The 20,287-nt window shown below is 49.2% G+C and overlaps 1 protein-coding gene across 2 annotated transcripts in view; it reads left to right on the forward strand.

Moving 5' to 3' along the window:
- Positions 1–20,075, forward strand: part of CORO1C (coronin 1C) — a 46,919-nt gene extending 26,844 nt beyond the window's left edge. For both annotated transcript variants that reach the window (XM_041488269.1, XM_041488270.1), the window contains exons 3-11: positions 6,890–7,012; positions 12,306–12,435; positions 13,180–13,361; positions 13,892–14,011; positions 14,858–14,962; positions 15,850–15,995; positions 16,507–16,564; positions 16,646–16,891; positions 17,555–20,075. In XM_041488269.1, the coding sequence (XP_041344203.1) occupies positions 6,890–7,012; positions 12,306–12,435; positions 13,180–13,361; positions 13,892–14,011; positions 14,858–14,962; positions 15,850–15,995; positions 16,507–16,564; positions 16,646–16,891; positions 17,555–17,674 (1,230 nt within the window). In that variant the 3' untranslated portion in view covers positions 17,675–20,075. The remainder of the gene's footprint in view (positions 1–6,889; positions 7,013–12,305; positions 12,436–13,179; positions 13,362–13,891; positions 14,012–14,857; positions 14,963–15,849; positions 15,996–16,506; positions 16,565–16,645; positions 16,892–17,554) is intronic.
- Positions 20,076–20,287: the final 212 nt, after the last annotated feature.

The raw sequence follows: 20,287 nt of genomic DNA on the forward strand, positions 1-20,287 counted from the left end.
CGCATCCTCTTTCCATCCCCGCAGCTCCCGGAGCCGCCGCAGCCAGCGCAGCCCAGCCGGCTTTGCTGGCTGTGGAAATGCTTTGTCTGAGCTTCCTGTTTTCTTGCACGCACATGTGCAGGGGCTTTGCCAGGAGCTCGCCATTCCCATGCTCCGGCAGGAGCTGCTGAGCATCAGACAATCTCATTCCCACAGGTTGCTTGGTCTGGGGGGTTGGCCTCTGTTGGAATGAGCCGCATAGTTTGGAAAAGCTGTAATTCCTCTCGGTCAGGGTTGTGTAGGTGATAAGAGCCAGGGTAATCAGCATGAACTCTGAAGGAGTTGGAAACTTCCCTGCTTGTTTTGAGCTGTGGTTGTAGAGTTGGTTTTCTCTGAGGTTTATCCCAGGGAGAGCTCTGGGTACACAGGGAAGGTACCAGATAAAAATTCTCTGGTTTTCCGGATATGTTGGGCAGGATCATTTGGAAACACCTGGATTCAGGGGGTGGGTCTGGTGCTGGATCTGTGCTCCAGTGGAACTGGAAAAAAAAATTTCTTTTTTCCCCTCCTCAAAAACTCTTTGCAGTTTTTATCTGCACAGAAGAACCTGCTGCAAATGTTCCTTTTTGTTTGAGTTCATGCAGAAAGATCGTTCTGCCACGAGTTGTGTTACATAAGGCCTTTACCAGAGATTTATTCAGTCTCCTTTGGATATAGCTTTTATTAGATTTTTCCATTTTCCTGATCCCTTCCTGCACTCCCTTCACAGCAGCAGCATTCCTGCAGGATCTGGGATCAGATGGTGCCCTGAGAGGCAATCAGCATGTGGGTGGGGGCGTGCACACCTCGGGAATGATCTTCTCCAAGGAATATGTTGTTCTGCAAGTGACAGGCCTTGGTGTTCATCCATGGCATATGAGAGTTGTTAAGCAGCTCTTCCCAATTCCTATTCCACCAGGAAGGATTTGGGGGAAAGAAAATCATCTTTTTCTGAGCTGTGTGTAGAATAAAATCAGGTTTTTGCTGTGATGGGTTTAATGAGCCTTTCCAGCCATTTTAGGGGGAGTGTGATGGATTTTGTCCTTTTATTTCACCTTGGATTTTTCTCTGTAAAAAGAAGTTTATATTTATCACTGTCAGCTTGATTCCAATGGATCATCAGGTTCTAATGCAGTAGGGAAGAGAGGGCAGCAGAGGGGCTAATGGATCTTGTTCCTCCAGGGAAAAAAGCAGCAAATTCCATCCCCTTTCTTACAGTCAGAGGTTTTTACTAATATCCCTGCAATTTTAAGGTTTTGTCCAGTAATAAAAATGAAAGTTGTACTTGGTGGGGCCCTAGATCATGTGTTCCCAGCTCATGGGGATGATCCCTGTGGATCCTTTTGGATCCCTGTGTCCTTGCCCAGCAGCTCTGCTCTCTCTGGGTGGATGCTCATCCTCTGAACAGCAGCAGAGTTTTACCACTTTATCCAGAGCCCTCAGCTTCTGGGATACCCATTGGCTTTCCCTCAGTTGGGAAGGAGCAGAGGGATGAACTACTTTGGAAATCATATTTTTGAGAGGGGAAAAAGCACTGACTCTGTCCTTTTTAATTGTAATGCCATTTTTGGGACAGATATCCATGGACATGCAGCTGTGCTGTACTCTCAGCTCCTAGTGATGGGATTTTGCAGGTTGGGTTGGCTGTGAGGGCTGTTGGTGTTGTTTTTTGGTTTGTTTTTTTTTTCCTTTTTAAAGCCAGCATGTGTCCATTCTGTGGCAGCCTGGGATGGAATCACAGAATCATGGAATCCTTAAAGTTAGAAAAGACCTCCAAGCTCATCAGGTCCAACCTTTGACCAAGTGAACCACATCACAAAATGCCCCAAGTGCTTGTGTTTTAACACTTCCAGGGAAGGTGACTCCCCCACTTCCCTGGGGAGCCTCTTCCATGCTTGGCCACCCTTCCAGTGAAGAAATTTCCCCCAATATCCAACGTCACAGCCCTGCAGCTGCCAAAGTGACAACAGCAGCACTGCTGGGGGATTCTTGGAGAGCACAGTGGCCTCTTATTGCCTGACTTTCCAGTGGATCTTTTGGGAATAACATTTCCTAATCTTCCAGATTAGTTCAGGATGCCTGGGCTGGGCTGTGGGGTGACTGGTGCATGCTGGGCATGGGCAGGAGTTTCCATTTCAGCCCATTTTTCTCCCAGTTGCCTCCTCCAGGCCCAGCTGCTGCAGCCAGAGATGGAGGCTCAGTGCTCAGAAGTTCCCTGGATGAAATTTAGGACTTTTTTAAAAGAAAAATCCACAATTTAAAGAAAAGAGGAGTATTTTCTCTAGCAGAGAAAAGGTGCAGTCGGTTGGGGTTTCAAACTCTGCAGTTGTGACCTGATTTCCTTCCTCAAACTTGTGCAGAGTGAGGGGGGAGCTGCTTTGGCTTGTGCAACTCGATGCCACTTCCCTAATTTAAATGGAGATTTCAAGGAGCACAGCCATGGGCTGGGGAAGCAGCTGTTCTCCTTGATATTTTTACCATAATCCATGAGCTGTTTCCTGCCACCAAATGCCCTTTTCTGGCAGAGAAACGATCACAAGACACTCAAATTAATTCATAAAACTCCCACTTTTAAGAACAGTTTTCTTGTGTTGCTTATCCATCCCTTTTGGATTTAATCATATTTTTTCTTCTCATCTGTCACTTTTTTTCTGGTCTGGGTTTAATATTTCTGATGATTTAACTTTTTTTTTTTTTTTCTGATCTGGAATGCATGAAACACATGAAAATTAATTTTAATAATTACAATTAATCTAATAAGGCAAATTTGCCCCTTGCTGAAACACCTGAATATTGAGTGTGTATTCAGTCAACACCAACTTTATGAAAAATCCTCAAATTCACCCTTTTGACCAACATTTTATAAAATACTACTCCAGATTTCAAAAGTTATCAAGGATGTGTCAAACCACAACCCCAGCGGATTATGAGAAGGATTGAATTTCTTGAAGTTAATTTTAAGCTGAGTATCAGCACTTGAGATTTATTTTAAATCCTCTCCTAATTATAAGATTACATTTTCCAAATAAATAAATAAATCCCCAAACCTGGGAGCATTAGAGCAGCATGGAAACACACCCAGCTGCCAACCACCTTGCCAAACCTCGTGGCGTCCTGGTTGCAAAGGAATTGTGTTGAAAACCATGGGATTTGGGGATTTTGCAGCCTGCTGGGTTTTTATAACCCTACTGCAGCTTTCCCTTTTGGCAAATCCCCTAAAATACTGATTTTTCCAGCTTTTCTGAGCACGGCACAAAGCTGGGAATTGGGGTTCCCTGCTCCGGGGGGGCGGAATGCTGCCGGGAGGAGGAATCCCGTGGATGGAATTTGCAAAAGCGATGCTGAGAGGTGATAAAATACATCCCTGAGTTCAAAGCTGCCCACAGGACAGCCACCCTGGGCTGCTGCTGTGGGTGGCTGTCCTGTGCTGTCCCCACAGTGCCTCGGGGACATCTCTGCTGGAGGTGCTGGTGACGAGGGGCGGATGCGGCGCCGAGCTCTCGGAACGTGCTCAGGAAAGCACCGCGGTTTCCTCTGCTCTGCAGAGACCGTTTGGTGCCTCTGACCACAAGGCAGGAGCTTCTCTCCAAGGGCTGGGGCCTCCAGCAGCGCTTCAATGTCCTTATTTAGTCTCGTTTTGATGTTTGCTGCTCGTTTTTGTACGTCCCCAGAGGTGGCCAAGGAAGGAGGGGATGTGGCACTCAGGGCTCTGGGCTGGGTGACAAGGTGGGGATTGGTCACAGCTTGGATGATCTTGGGGGTCTTTCCAACCTGAATGATTCTGGAATTATTCTTGGAGCTGGTGAGCAGCAGAGTCTCTCCTCTCATGCCCAAGTGAAGATGTTGATGCCCCTGAGCTCTTCATCTCCCTGGGATTGTCTTCCTCTGCCAGATCCCAGGGAGCTGCTGTGTGGGACATCTCCTGCTCTGTTTGTCCTCTCTTCCTTCGTTTGATAATTCTTTGTGGATAAACAAGCTTCAGGTTGCTGCTAAATAACATCTCCTTTCCCTGTCCTGCCTGTCTGTTCCCTGTTGGAAACGGGGTTTGGTGTCACTCTCCTGGTGCAGGGGGGGACAGGGGGTGTCTGTAGGTGATGCACAGGGAATTCTGCCCCTCTGCCCTGCTCAGGTGAGACCCCACCTGCAGAGCTGCCTCCAGCTCTGGAATTCCAGCAAAGGAACGATGTAGAACTGTTGGAGAGAGTCCAGAGGTGGCCACAGAGGTGCTCTGAGGAGCCAGGCTGGGAGAGCTGGGGGTGTTCACCTGGAGGAGAGAAGGCTCCAGGGAGAGCTCAGAGCCCCTTCCAGTGACTAAAGGGGCTCCAGGAGAGCTGGAGAAGGACTTGGGATAAAGGATGGAGTGACAGGACATGGGGGAATTTCTTTAAGACAAAAGAGGGTAGATTTAGATGGGATACTGGGAAGCAATTCCTGACTATGAGGGTGGTGAGGCCCTGGCTGGGTTTTCTGTAGGTGATGCACAGGGAATTCTGCCCCTCTGCCCTGCTCAGGTGAGACCCCACCTGCAGAGCTGCCTCCAGCTCTGGAATTCCAGCAAAGGAACGATGTAGAACTGTTGGAGAGAGTCCAGAGGTGGCCACAGAGGTGCTCTGAGGAGCCAGGCTGGGAGAGCTGGGGGTGTTCACCTGGAGGAGAGAAGGCTCCAGGGAGAGCTCAGAGCCCCTTCCAGTGACTAAAGGGGCTCCAGGAGAGCTGGAGAAGGACTTGGGATAAAGGATGGAGTGACAGGACATGGGGGAATAGCTTTAAGACAAAAGAGGGTAGATTTAGATGGGATACTGGGAAGCAATTCCTGACTATGAGGGTGGTGAGGCCCTGGCTGGGTTTTCCAGAGAAGCTGTGATGCCCCTGGATCCCTGGAAGTGCCCAAGGCCAGGTTGGACGGGGCTTAGAACAACCTGGGATGGTGGAAAGTGTCCCTCCCCGTGACATGGGGTGGGACTGGATGATCTTTAAGGTCCTTCCAACCCAACCCATTCCATGATTCTGGAATCTGCTCCTTGTGGAGATGCAGGATCCTGGTTTAAGAGCTGAGCTCCGTCCCAGGTGATGGGAAGCAGCTCCTGGGTGTCACTGCTGTCACAGGCACTGGCTGCTCCTGCTCAGGCTGTGCCGGTTCATCATAAGCCAAACTGAAAGGTGAAATTTGGGTTTTAATTTGCTCAAATTAATTTTTTTTTTTGCCTCCCCACAGTAATAAATGACTGTAAAAGCCCAAAACTGAACCAACAAGTGCTTGTGCAGCCTGGAAATAGTTACCAGGGGCTCCTCCTGGAGGATCCCACTGATTCCTGCCAGGGAGCCAGAACAGGCAGTCCCTGACATTTTGCATTATTATTATTCCTATTTTTCCTTTTGGTTCAGGCCTGTATTTGTCTGTGGCCTGTCATGTGCCTTCTGCAGTTCGTGTGCTCTGCATGGTTCTCCTTTTAATTGGGTAAATTAAAATGGATGAATTCTACATGGCAGTTGGGTGTATTAATTTTTTAAATCCTATTTCACATTATGGCATCCAAGAGGGATTACACAGGCTTTAATTTTTGAATGGCAGGTTTATGGCTTTTCATCTACAACTCTTCCTCTTTTAATAATTCCAAAAGCAGCTGAATCACTGAGTCTTTTTTTTTCTTTTGAAGCCTAAATTTGGCCTTTTAGGAGCTAGTGGGATCTTTTGGGATCAATATCTTGTTTTGGTGTTTGTGGAGGGCTCCAGGTCAGTCATCCTCTAAAGCCAATGTCCAGCATTATTCTGGTTATCAGCCTTGAATAGGAGCTGCCTCCCACATGAAGCAGGGTGGGAGGCATAAATTAAGGAATGTCACCTCCAAGGTTGGGGAATGTTACCATCCAGTGGCACAAATGAAATTCCAGCCATTTCTTCTGCATGTTTAAACACAAAAGAAGGTGACCCCATCCCAGACCTCTCCCTGCTGTGTCTCTTCTCCCATCACTCATCATGAAAAGGTCATTCCCTGGAAACAAAAACCCATGGAGCAGGACCAGGGGTGTGGCTGTGGAAGTGGAGGAGTCTCCTCCTCACTCTGCTGCTGCTGCTGTGCATCTTCAGTATTGTAAATATTGCTTTCCTGGTGTGCAAGGCTTGGCCAAGAGAGAGAAGGATGATGAGAGTGATTTTCCTTTTCCTTCTTTGTGGGATCAGATGCTTCAGGACCTTCAGGGGCTCCTCAGCAAAATGTAGACCCAGGGGGAGAATTGGTGTCTCAACATCAACTGAGTTGGCATCACTGGATTTGTGCCAGTTCAGGTTTAAGTGGTTAATTAGCTCATTTTCTTGGAAATCTTATCTCTGTAGGGAGCTTGGCATTGGTGGCCTCGGTCCTCTGGCCATGGAGAGGCAGGTGTGGCTGTCACAGTCCACGCTGGCAACATTTGTTCCTCAAAACAATATTTTCCTCTGCGCAATTGCATCCTAAAATCTTCCCATCCAAGCAAAATCCTTCTGTTTTAAGAAACCAGGGAGACCTGGTAAATTCAGTGACCAGCAACGCCCTCCAATGACATTTTTACTTTGGTTGTCTTCAGCTGTCTCTGTTGGGAAGCAGATGAAACCAGAGCTTTGCTCTTCCCAAAAGGTTGGGGTGGAAAAAGGGATGGTGTGGCAGCAGGTGGTGGGATGTGGGATCACCTCCCTGCTGTGCTGGATCTCTGAACCCTTTCTTCTGCTCCTGGGGAGTTTCCAGCTTGTTGATGCTGGAGAAGAGCCGCTCTGTTCCTTTGCTGGTCCATGAGCTCAAATCTCATGGAATTGTGGATATGAAAGAGCAAGCAGAAGGTTGGGAAGCACCTTCCTTCAGGATATCACAGTTCTCTTTCTTCTTCTTCCCTCCAGACAGGCAGGATTGACAAGTCCTACCCCACAGTGTGTGGGCACACGGGGCCGGTGCTGGACATCGACTGGTGTCCCCACAATGACCAGGTGATCGCCAGCGGCTCCGAGGACTGCACCGTCATGGTGAGTGTTCCTTGTGGGGTGGGCTTTGCTCCCTGCTGGAACTCCTGCTCCAAAGGACACTGGAATTCCTGGAGGTGTCTCCAGGAACCTTCTGTTCCGAGGTGAGGTGAGGGCAGGGTCGTCATGGAAGGGTTTGGGTTGGAAGGGACTTAAAGCTCGTCCCGTCCCAACCCCTGCCATGGGCAGGGACACCTTCCATAGACCAGGTTGGTCCAAGCCTTGTCCAGCCTGGCCTTGGACACTTCCAGGGATGGCCAACCTGTGCCAGGGCCTTGCTACTCTCACAGGGAAGAATCTTTCCCATTTTTCCTTCCCCTGGGCATTTGATGTTTGGGAAGAGGAATGAGAGTGCCCGTGTGTGGTGAGGTGTTCTGATTTGTTGAGCTTTGAGAAGACAGGTGTTCCACACACCTCAAATATCCCAATGGATGTAGAGGTGTGTGTTGGGAAGAGGTAGGGATTGGAAGAGAATGAGCCCAGCAGGTTTCAAGATTCCTTCAGCCCTTGATTTAAGGAAGTTGCTTGAAATTTTCCTTGTATCTCCAAGTTTTGAGCAGGTGTCAAAAGGTCTTTTTTTTTAATAAATAAATAAAAATAATCTCCCAAATTCTGCACCTGCCAGCCTTGGATTGAGACCTGTTTTAACTCAGTGATAGCCCAGCCGGGCTCACTCCGTGACGGATGTGGAATCCCATGTATGCAAACACAGCAGAATAAGTGAAAGAAAATCCTTGGAAGATGAAATAATGCCAAATAACTCCAGGGATCTTTGGCCATATTTAGAAATGCTGTAGGCTGAATGTTATATTGAAATCTTATTATAGATCATGTCAGATAAATTCCTTTGCTTCTGTTCATCGTTAAAATGTTTGGGAGGGGATTCATCCCAAGAGGCTTTTCCTGGGACAGCTCTTGCCTGTGATCTCTCAGTCTTGGAAGCTGAAACATGTTAACAAAACGGGCTATATTTAATATTAAACAAAACAACAACTTCTGTGTTAGCAACTCTCACTACTGGGCTGGAACTGAGCTTTGGAAGGATGCAGGAATGCTTCTCCAACCAGAATGTAGAAGGGCTGCACATTGGGAATGTTTCTGAAATGTGAGCATCAGTGAAGGCCCAGAGCTGCCTCCTTGGAGGCAAAATTAGTCTGTAATCCAAGTGCAATGAGAAATATGTTGGGAGGCTCCAGAGGGACTGAGTTGTGGAGAAAAACTGACAGAGTTCAGTGACAAGTTGTCCAAGTGGACAAGCTCTCTCCTTCCCACCATCCCAAATCCACTCTCTCCCTCACACCATCCTGATGTGGACACAAACTGCAGGAATTTGCACATCCTGCTGGACTCTGGGGGTTCTCCATATATCCCAAGGTGGGGATGAGCTTCCCATCCATCCCTGGAGGCAGGAGCTGTGTGGGAAGGAGGATGGACCTGGGTGGGGTGTGGAGCAGGGTGAAGCTCTCTGGGGGTTTTGCACCCTCGGGCTCATGTTTGGTGTGACCTGTCTGGAGTGGAAGGGGAGATAGGTGACTCTTTGCTGCACTTCCAGGATCAGGGATGTGCAGGGTTTGGAAGATGCTGGGGGTGTGTTAGCTGGAGGTTTGGAATGGGAGATGATGGATCCCAAATCATTCAGGACAGTTGGGAACTGCACTGGTGTGTAAAGAGCACCCCTGGCCTGGACTTTTGGGAATGAGCTGATGAGCTTTCCCAATTTTAATTTCTTTTCTGGAATGGCATGGATAGTTCAGTGTCCTGTTTTCCTGGGCAAAGGGTTTGGGTCCTGCTTCCTGAGCAGAATAAACCCAGGGAGCTTTACAGGACACGTGGCTGCTCGTGGGCTCCGAGCTCTGCCGGGGGGAGACACGGAAAAGTGACGTGGGGATTCTGTGGCAATTCCAGCTGCTGGAGAAAAGACCTTGTTCTTAAGGACCATCTGTGCCCTGGCACTCAGGGATTTAGGATCTCACCCTCTGCCACAAGAAATCTCAGCTATGTCAGCCAGATATGTATTGAGGGGGAGAGAGTGAATTTGGAATGGTATTGGGGGGGAGAATGTGGATTTGGGATGGTATTGAGGGGAAGAGTGTGGATTTGGGATGGTATTTAGGGGGAGAATGTGGATTTGAGAGGATGTGAGGGAGGGAACATAGATTTGGGATTGTGTGAGGGAGAGACTGTGGATTTGGGATGGTGTTGAGGGAGAGAATGTAGATTTGAGACTGTATTGAGGGAGAGAATATGGATTTGGGATGGTATTGAGGGGGAGAATGTGGATTTGGGAGGATGTGAGGGCGGGAACAGATTTGGGATTGTGTGAGGGAGAGACTGTGGATTTGGGATGGTGTTGAGGGAGAGAACATGGATTTTGGATGGTATTGAGGGATAGAACATGGATTTGGGATGGTATTGAGGGAGAGAACATGGATTTGAGGTGCAAACCATTGTCTCCAGGTGGACAGGGCTGATTTCCTGCAGCCATAACTCTGCAGCCCCCGTTTGGCACAAGGAAGCTTCACTTGGCCCTATCCAAAGCCAGAAACATTTTCCTCTAAAGAAATTCCCAGATTTTTACAAAACCTGCTCATAAACCTTGAACAGCTTTGGTGTTATCAGACATAGCATTGGAGAGGGGACTGGGAAAGAGAGGACCTGACATCCCTCTCCAGAGGCTTCCTTGCAAATACCTTCTGTGGCCTCTTCCCTTGGAGGAATTGTTTCCTTGTGCCAGCAAATGAGGAATTACTTAAATATTCCTGCTTGATGTTGTGCTGAATGGCTCTGATGTGCTGCAGGCTTTTTGTTCAGCTGGAAAATGTTTTAGTGGATAAAGATTTGTAGATGGTATCGAGGCCCTTCGTCAGATATGGAAAATTTTCTTCATCAGAAGGTGGATTTTAAAGAATTTGTGTGGAAAGGCCAGAGCAGAGCTCATGTGATGGAGCAAATTCCTTTAAAAGTCAAAGAGAGCCCTTGCAGTGACCTGAGCCACCAACCAGGACAGGGAGAATGAGGAGAAGGTCTGACTCTACAAAAATCATGCACCAAGAGCATTTTCCTGCAGGGATATGGGAGCAGGGCTGTGGATAAATCCAGGCCTCAAATTCAGTTGCTTGCTTACTTAAAGTGATAAAAATTGATACATATGATGTAGGAAGCAATGTTTTTTATAGACATGGATTTAATAATCTTTTCAACTTGTGCAGAGCCAGAGGAGGCTGTTTTTGCTTCTCTTTAAAGGGGGTGAAAGAAAAGTTTGCTTTGTTTTCTTTCTCACGTGCTGTTTGTGCAAAACCTTCCCCTCCTGCCCTTCCTGCAGCCCCAAACCTCTCCCTCAGCTGTGCCACTGCTCCACTTCCTCCTGCACAAACAAACAGCCTTGATAACATCAAACCCCCCAAAAAACAGCCAGACACCCATGGGAGGGAGAGCTGACAAGCACTTACTAAAGCCCAGGCAATCCTGCAGCAATTTGAGGTTTCCTTGGAGTCATCCTGAGTCCTCCCCCTCAGCAGGGTGAGTCCTGCATCCAAAATTCTGTCATTTCCCTGTGAACCTGATTTGATCCCAGGCTGAGGCCAAACCCCCACCCTGTGCAGGAACGAGGGGCTGGGCCAGTTGGGACCATGCCCTGACCTTTCACATTTGTTTCTTTATTATTTTTGGGAATAGGAGGCAGGATTTTTGGGTCAGTAGTGTGAAATCTGCCCAGGACTGCACTGCTCTGCAGCTGCTCCCAGCCACCAGGGCTTTACCTGACAGAAAATTCCACCTGTCCTCCAGTGGCTTTAAAAAAAACACCTTTTTCCCTGGGATTTTGTCTCCCTTCCCTTTCCCACCCCCTGCACTTGCTGTCTTATGTTTAAATTTGGTTCTGGAGTTTTCTGGCTCATTTGCACTTGCTCAGAGGGATCTCAGGATCCTTCCTGGCTGAGATGGTGCAGAACAGAACAGAGTCCTCCCTCTTGGCAGGGTAAGTCCTGCATCCAAAATTCTGTAATTTCCCTGTGAACCTGATTTGGTCCTGGCCCTGCACAGACATCCCAGAGAATCCTCTCCTGAGGAAGTGTTCCTGTTGTGGACATTCCTCCTGGGACACTGAGGGTGTCAGTGGGAAGGATGGCACTGGGGGCTGTGTCCATGAAAAACCAAATCAGTTTTGGGTTATTTAGAGGTGAGCTGGTACCCACTGAGAATCTCTGCATCTTGCTGGTTTGGTTTTCTTTTCCTCCAGTGCCAGTCATTCCTTTGAGAAGGGAAAAGCTGGGATTAGCACAGAAATCCACGTGTCCATCTCAGTCTGCCTGGCTTCCTAAATCCACTCCCTCACATCCCACAGCTTGTTTGGCATCGTGGGCAGGGGCTGGCAAGCCCCATTCTCCCAACTCCAGGAAAAGCAAACAATGGGAAGCAAAGCAAACGCGCTCTAATGCTGCCACCTACCTACAGCAGCTCCAACTGCTCCCCGAGGAGCTCTCCCTGGAATTCCATGTCATTTTTTAATACCCTCTATGTAGGTCAAATTCAATTCCAAGATGATTGTCCAGTGCTGAATTGCAGGAATAGTTTCGGTGGGGTTGATCCTGCCCTGGGGCTTTGGGGTGATGGGTTTGTCTGTCCCATCCCTGGCTGCTGCCAGCTGCAAAAGCCACCTCCCTTCTGCTGGAATTCCAGTGCTCAGGCATCCTTGGGGGGCTGCTCCTCCTCCTGGTGGCCCTTCCCTGAGGAAGTTTGCAACAGAAGGGTTGTGTAACCAGGCAAGAAGTGAACAGGCAGTGCTGATTTGGGCTGCTCTGGCTTCTTCCAGGACCAAGCCACTCTTCCCTGATTAAATGGGATCTGGGAGGATCCTGAATCTTAACAGGAAAATGATTTGCTGGTGTTTCTAAAGTAATCAAAAGTAGGCAGTGGTAGAGCTGCAGCATCATCCCTGTGAGGGACAGGCACAGTTTGGAAGGACAGCAGCTTGTTCCCAGGGAATTGGAGCTGCAGGGGAGATTTTCCAGACTCCTTGGGGAAAAGGAGTGGATGGGTGATGGACATGGAAATACAGGGGCTGCACCATGAGGAGCTGTGGGTTTGTACTGGCACATGAGTGAGGAAGGACATTCCTCATGGATCAGCCAAGGGTTTATTGACAGCTGGGAACGATTCCCTCCCTGATTCCCTTCCTGTTTACACGAGAAGTGACAGCTCCGGCGGCTGCGGGACGCGGGAAGCAGCCGAGCCACACGCTCTCCACTGGGGCTGGCCTTGCCTGAGCAGCTTTCCTGTCCTTTCCTGTCCCTCCCAGGTGTGGCAGATTCCTGAGAACGGGCTCACCCTGTCCCTGACAGAGCCCGTGGTAGTGCTAGAAGGCCATTCCAAGAGAGTTGGCATCGTGGCCTGGCACCCGACGGCGCGGAACGTGCTGCTCAGCGCAGGTACGGAGCACAGGAGTGGGCAACAGCTCCTCTCCCTGCCTTCCTTCCTCTCCAGCTTTTCCTTCTTCCCTCTCCCAGCTGCTCAGATCCCTGTGAATCACAAGACCTACTACCTGCGGCAGTAGCTGGGAACAGTGGGACACGTGGCTCACAGCCCCCTCTCTATCTCAGCCTTTTTTATCCTCAGTTTACAGGGATAAGCACCAAGGAATTGTCTGGAATTGAAGTATGAAAGTTGTTCCAGACTTTATTTGATCTGCAAGAACAATTTACATCTGCATTGCCCACATCCCTGCTTTCCTATACTTTTAGAACAGGACCAAGTGTTTCTCCTTTCCCTTGATCCCTGCAAAGTATCCCAGAGTCCGGCTGTTCCTCTCACAAGCTCTCATGGACAGCATTTTCCAAATTGTCTCCTTGATCAGTACATTCATGGAATGAGATTCTTTTGACCACTGAAAATCAATCACATCATTATGGAAATAAATTGGATAATTCATTATCTGTTGGTATGCTCTGAGACTTTTATAGGTTGGGTCCCAAGGAAAGAAGTTCTTTCAGCTGGATTCTTGGATGAGCTGGGTGTTTTCCATTGATAAAAATCCCTCCTGAGCTCCCAGTCTGGGTTTTGGTTTCCCCAAAAAAACCTTTGGAGCTGCAGGGGGTTTATCCCTTGTTCCCCACCTCTGGCTTTGCCCCTGTGTACCCCAATGCTGTGACTGGAGCTGTTATTTCCCATTTTAGGCTGTGATAATGCCATCATCATCTGGAATGTGGGAACAGGAGAGGCCCTCATCAACCTGGATGACATGCACGTGGATATGATCTACAATGTGAGCTGGAATCGCAACGGCAGCCTCATCTGCACAGCTTCCAAAGACAAAAAAGTCCGAGTTATTGACCCCAGAAAACAAGAAATTGTTGCTGTGAGTTTGCTTAATCATTAAAGAAACAACTGGATTCACTCCAGCAGGGAATGAGCAAGAAAATATGGAAGAAATATGTGGATTTTACGCACCATGTTCAGTTGCTTTCTTCAAAAATTACAGGAGGAATAGTAGGAGTTGGAGGATTTGTCTGGGTTTATTGGGATTAGTGTTTGAACTGGGATTTTAGGGCTCAGTTTTAAACCTGCAGGAGTGTAATTCCACATCTAATCCTTTTGTATAATTACAGTTCCAGAGTTGTGCATGCAAAGCAGAGCTTTAGTTGTAGCTTACAAAGAGGTTTTCCTTCAGCCTTGCAAGAGGCTGGTTGGCAAAGCTGGAATGAGCCAGGAATGTCCCCTTCTCCCGTGGCTCAGTGTTTGGGCTCTTCCTTCAGGCAGCAGGGAAGGAGAGCTGGATGTTGCTCCTTGGATCTCTTCCTGCATGGAGGAGCAGTGTGTCCAGACAGGAGCCACCACTCCAAGGGTTTTTCTGTTCACTGCTGATCCTGACCTGCTCCTCTCTTCCAGGAGAAGGAGAAAACCCACGAGGGAGCCCGGCCCATGCGAGCCATTTTCCTGGCAGACGGGAACATCTTCACCACCGGCTTCAGCCGCATGAGCGAGCGGCAGCTGGCCCTGTGGAACCCGGTATGATCCCAAATCCATGTGCTCCTCACATCCATGGAGTTACCAACCAGCCCTGCAGCCATGGAATCATGGAATGGCTTGGGTTGGATGGGACATTAAAGCCAATCCCGTTCCAGTCCGTGGGCACGGACACTTTCCACTAGCCCAGGTTGCTCCAAGCCCTATCCAAACTGGCCTTGGGATGAAGCAGCCACAGCTTCTCTGGGGCCTTCTTCTTCAAGGCCTCACCACCCTCAAAGGGAAGAATTCCTTCCTGAATTTAGAGTTTATATACTTGAGGTTATTCCCACTCCATCTGCTGCCTGCTCCTGCTTCCATGATTTGGGCTGTGCGGTCACTCAGTGAAGGAACTGAGCAGGAGCAGTGATCTGCTGGGAGCTGCAGGTTGGAAGTGCCTGGGAAGATGCACAGGGAGCAGAGGGGCTGTGGGAAGGTCACTTCTCTCTCTCTGTGCATTGTGGAGAGCAGGCCAGCAGCAATCCCAGGAGGGTTCAGGGTGGAAGGGACCACCTGGATTGTGTCCAGGTGGCTTTTGAGTGTCTCCAGGGAAGGAGGCTCTGTCCCATCATCCATCCTCCTGACACTAACTCACTGTGTCACATATTTCTCTTGACTTGGTGAATTTTCCTGGCTCCTGTTTTTATTTAATTTAGTGATTAAAGTGCCCTTGGGGAATGAATCAGTTCATGAACATTCCCAGCATTTGTTGTAACACACGGATCCTTCTGGGTGGTGCAGACATCACTGGGAGCTCACTGCCTGCAGAGTGTTAATAATTTAGACCCTCCCTCTGTGAACAGAAGCTTTTCCAGTCTTTATTAACATCCCTGGCATTTTTATTTCCAGAAAAACATGGAGGAGCCAATAGCCCTTCACGAGATGGACACCAGCAACGGGGTCCTGCTGCCCTTCTACGACCCAGACACCAACATCATTTACCTGTGTGGGAAGGTAAGGAGAGGCTTTGGAGGCACCTGGAGGGAGTGGTGCCTGTGAAATGTTCCCCCAAATATCAGTGGTGCAGCGAATATGGGGCTGCAGAGAGACCAGGCTGCTCTGGAATGGGTTTGATCCTCACTCTGCAGAATCTGGGAAGGACCTGGATGTTTCTTGGAGATGGTTTAGGTAAAGCTGCTCCTAATACAACAAGTCCCACACTGTTGCCTAAACGTTTCTTACTGGTGTTGACCTGGATTATTTTACACTGGTATGGGAGGAAGGTACATTTTGGGTTTTGTCCTTCCTCCTTGTCCTTGGAGATGCTGGAGCATGTGGCAGCTCTCTGTACTTTTATGGGATTAAGTAACAGAAAACTGGAATTAGGTGCTCCTTTCTAAAAGCAATTTGTAGGAATTTGGTACCCACATGTGATGGACTCCTACAAATAGGAGCCCAAGCCAAGATGAGCAAGGAATTACAAAGGAGGATCCATACAAGTATGTTCATAAATCCCATCTTTGTAGCAGCTGATGAGGAACATTTGGTTTCTATCTGCTATCCCTCCTGCAGTTTCAGAGACAGCAGTGTGGTGGAATTGCTTGGAATGGAGGATAAACTGGTTTATAGCCTTTCTGCTGATAGTGGCAGGAGGTTTTTCCACAAGAGGTGAGGAAGGGGCCACTCCCAGCCTGGAAGCACAAGCTCAATCCCTGTCCCACAGTGTTTGGAACAGGACTTGGAGGAATTGTTCAGTTGATGGACTCAGATTGTGGAGGGGATCAGCCTTGCTTCAAAAACAGCTGTGAGCTGTCCATGGCAGCATTCCTGGAAGGAAATGGGAGCATCAGTGTGGGCACAGGGAGCACAGGTCCTGCAGCTTCTCCTGGGGTTCCTTGCAGGGTGACAGCAGCATCCGCTACTTCGAGATCACGGATGAGTCCCCGTACGTTCACTACCTCAACACCTTCAGCAGCAAAGAGCCGCAGAGGGGCATGGGGTTCATGCCAAAGAGGGGCCTCGACGTCAACAAGTGTGAGATTGCCAGGTGAGGAGAGCTCATCCCAGGGCTGGGAGCAGGCTGGGAGCTGGGGCTGGGGATTTCAGCAGTGGTTAAAGCAGCAGAGCAGTGAGCACAGGGCAGCCGTGGTTCAGAAAACCTGGGAAGGGCAGGAAACATCTTGGGATGTCACTGCAGTGGCTCCAGGAGGGAATGTCACTGCTGGCTGGGGACATGAGCCATTTCTTCTCCCAGGAAACAAGTGATAGGACAAGGGGAAATGTCCTCAAATATTAGGAACAATTTCTTCATGGAAAGGGGGGTCAGGTGTTGGAAGGGGCTGCCCAGGGCAGGGGTGGAGTCCCCATCCAGGAGAGATTTAACAGCCCTGTGCATGTGGCATTTGGGGACATGGGTTATGGTGGCCTTGGCAGTGCTGGGGGAATGGTTGGACTTGGTGGTCTCAGGGATTTCTGTGGCTCCTTGGCGTTGCTCCTTTCCCATCTCCTCCATCTCCCTGATCCTCACTCCCTGTCCCACCTCTCCTTTTCCACGGCAGGTTCTTCAAGCTCCACGAGAGGAAGTGTGAGCCCATCATCATGACGGTTCCCCGCAAGGTGAGCACTATCCTGGGGCCGGGCTGGAGCCAGCTCCTGCCTCCCAAAGCTCCTGATTGATCCATGTCTCCTGCCTTGCAGTCTGACCTCTTCCAGGACGACCTGTACCCGGACACAGCCGGCCCGGAAGCAGCTCTGGAAGCAGAGGAGTGGTTTGAGGGGAAGAACGCTGATCCTCTCCTCATCTCCTTGAAGCACGGGTACATTCCAGGCAAAAACAGGGATCTCAAGGTGGTCAAGAAGAACATACTGGACAACAAACCTGCTGGGAACAAGAAGACTGATCTCATAAATGCTCCAAAGAAAGCAGCGGATGCCTCAAACTCCGTGAGTAAACTCCAGGAATTTTGGGGATGATGGCCTCAGGTGGGAATGCCAGGGTGGGACCAGTGACGGGGCCTGAGGGAATGGTTGGAGCTCTGTCAGGGGAAGGTTAGATTGGATATCAGGAAAAGGGTCTTCCCACTGAGGGTACTGAGGCTCCCCATGAGATGTCACAGCCCCAAGGCTGCCAGAGCTCCAGGAGCATTTGGACAAGGCTCTCAGGCACAGGGTGGGATTGTTGCGGTGTCCTGGTCAGGGCCAGGAGTTGGACTGGATGATCCCTGTGGATCCCTTCCAATTTGGGATATTCCATGATTCTGTGATTCTAATTCTTCTATAGATATGGAAGATTACTTGAAATTGTTTTTTCTAAATCACAGAACCATTAAAGTTGGAAAAGACTTTGAAGATCCCCAAGTCCAGCCCTAACCCAGCACCAGCACCTCGTTCACCACTAATCCCTGTCCTTTGGGATGTATGGCTTAAAGAGCAGCTGCTGGTCCTGGATGGGTGCCCTGGTGCTGCTGGAGATGCTGCTCCATGCCCTGAGCATCCCACTGCTCCAGAGTCCGTCACACCCTCATCCCTCCAACAATCCCACAGGGAGGAGCCCTTTCCTTGGGAAACCCCAGAGCTCTCCTCACTCATCCTTCTCTCATCTTCCAGCAAAACGACGCCAAATTGGACGAGATTTTGAAGGAGCTGAAATCCATCAAGGACACGATCTCCAACCAGGACGAGCGCATCTCCAAGCTGGAGCAGCAGATGGCCAAGATCGCGGACTGACGGGGCCGCCAGCCCAGGCACATCCCAGCTCCCAGTTCAGCCAGCAGCAGCCTGCAGCATTCCAGTACGAGCTTTCCTGTTCTCCTAAATCCACGTCAACGAGAGGCGATGATTTCAAGCCAAGCTTTTTAGTGAAAGATCTTTTTTCGTTTCCCGATGTTCCAATGAATTTCTGTGACTGTGTCAAAAACAAGGCAAAAACGAGAAGTGCTACTTTTACAGTTTTTTTGGGTTTTTTCCCAGATGTTATTATGAATCCTTGAAAAACGAATCCATTCTTGACTTTCAGTGTCATGCCCAAATATCTTTTTCTAGATTTAGGGACCAACGCCACATTGTTCTTAACCATTTTTTTTTTAGAGTTGCCAAAAAATAGAAAAAAAAAGTTGCTTTTATTTTTCTTATTTGCCACTTTTGCAGTATTTGTGTTTCCATTCCAAGGGACAGGGGGTGTGGGGGGTGTTTACACTGTGCAGAGAACAAAGCTGAAGCTATTTTGTATAAATCCTCCATTTGGAACAATCAGGTGGGTTCCCTTCCTTTCTCTTTCCTGTGGAATCCCCTTGGAGATGGGATCAGCTGCCTTTCCTGCTCCACAATGTGTCCCCAGCCCTGTTGGCTGACAGAAAAATACAAATATATCATTCTGAACGAAGGGATTTATTTCCTACTGAAGTTTCAAGCCAGCACCATGTTCCCATTTTTCTACAATCCCAAGGTTTGTTTCCATGACCAAACTCACTTGTTTTACTTGCTCATTTTTATTTCCATTTCAAGGCAGAAGTGACTTCCATGCAGGAATGTTTTTATCCATGGAGCATGGAGTTCCAGATGAGCTGTGGGATGCCAGCAGTCGTTGCTGTAAATCCTTGTTCCTGCCCCCCAACACTCCTGAGCTCATGGATTTTAAGGAGCTTTTGGAATCCATCAGCCCTTCACACCAGTGCTGATAATAGGAATTTTCTGTGCTTCCAAGGCAGCATTAGCAGCAGAAAGGTGATTTTTCCATGACAATTCTCCACAAAAAAAATGCCTCTGTTGTTATTTTTTTATCATTTGTTTTCTCCTGTCCATCATTCCCATTCCTGCCTCCCACCCTTCCCTGCAGGAAAGGATTTGTTCCCAGATCAGATGAGTGACCTCCAACCCCAAACCCCCCCTGCACTCCCAGCCCTTCAGAGCAGAAGGGACTGGGAGGATGGATTTGCTCCCAGTTTGGAGAACTGGTTTCTCACACAGCTCCCTCGGGATCCTGCAGGGAGAGGCTCTAGGCTGGCGAGCTCCTCCTGGAATTCCATGGAGGCTCAGCTCAGCAAAGCTCTGCTCAGGCAGGGTCTCCCCTGTGGAGGAGCTGTCAGGGATGGGGCAGGCTGGCTCCCTGCTCCCAGGCTGTGTCCTTGTGCTGGGAATGGGATCCAGGACACCCCTGGAAGCTGTGCCAGGCAGGATTGCTGCTGCCATTCCTGGCACAGTCCATCCCTGCAGTGCCAGGGAGTGCTGATAACCCATCCTGAATCCACAGGTGGGCAGAGACCATCAGGTGTCTGAGAGCTCTGGATCCTTATCCCAGCTGGACTCTGTTCCTGTGGCAGCTCCATGTGCTCCCACCCAGAGCATCCCAGTGGACACGAGTCCCTCATCCAGGCTGAAGTGATTGATTTTTTTTATTTTCCATTAGTTTAGCTAGGAATTTTCCGATTTTCCATTTTTCCCAGTGTTTGCATGTTCAGAATTCCAGGTTAAGATTCCCTGTTGTGGAGGGATGTGTGTGTGGAGGCAGAATCAGCCGGGGGACGTAGCTGAGAGGCACAAGGATGGGATGGAGGAGACAGAGGATGTGGTGGGATTGCAGAGCAGGAAAGCTTCAGAAAAGCGGGATTTCTGTGTTTTAGGGACAAGTGGCATCCCCTGCCCTGTGCCCGTGGATCCACAATCCGGCTGCTCCAGGTTCTTTGGCTGTTTGGTGACGTTTCTGTATTGCAGTAAATGCCTGAGATGTGTATTTTTATGGATTTTTTTTTTCTTTTGGATCCCAAACCCGAAGGTTGTTCTCCCCACAGTGGTGATTTCTGTGTTGATTTGTACGTGTGACTTCAGGGTTGTGTGCTCGGGGACCTCGGGTTTGTTCCTTAACAGTGGAGGGAAATCAGTTTTGGGAGCCGCTGGATTGAGGTGCCCGGGGGTGGGGGTGTGGGAGATTTTAGTTCCTAGCCTGTATTTTATTTAAATGAACTGATGCCTCGCCAGGCTCAACCGGAGTCAGTGCCTGAAGCTTTTTGTAGCCGTGATATCCCGGGAGAGAACCAGCCCAGTCCGGAAAGACGCGCTCTTATAGAGCGGCCAGAGTATCTGTCCAAATATTTGCTTCCATTTTCAAAAGATAAAAGTCATTGATTATAAACTGCCTCTGCTTGGCTTTTCCTTTGGCTCTCGGCATTCCAGCTCTGATTGATAACTGGGATATGGAGTGAGGGACACTTGAGTGGGAGGCTGTGGCTCAGGGGGTCCTTGGGGACCTTGTGCTCTTGTTCCAGGAGAGCCAGGGCCCATTCCTGGGGTCACACATGGAATCCTCCCTGGTGATCCCCAGTGATGAACCCAAGAGCTTGGCTG

This window comes from Pyrgilauda ruficollis, unplaced genomic scaffold, assembly GCF_017590135.1.
Source record: "Pyrgilauda ruficollis isolate IOZ18807 unplaced genomic scaffold, ASM1759013v1 scaffold9, whole genome shotgun sequence".
In the NCBI taxonomy this organism is placed as follows: domain Eukaryota; kingdom Metazoa; phylum Chordata; class Aves; order Passeriformes; family Passeridae; genus Pyrgilauda; species Pyrgilauda ruficollis.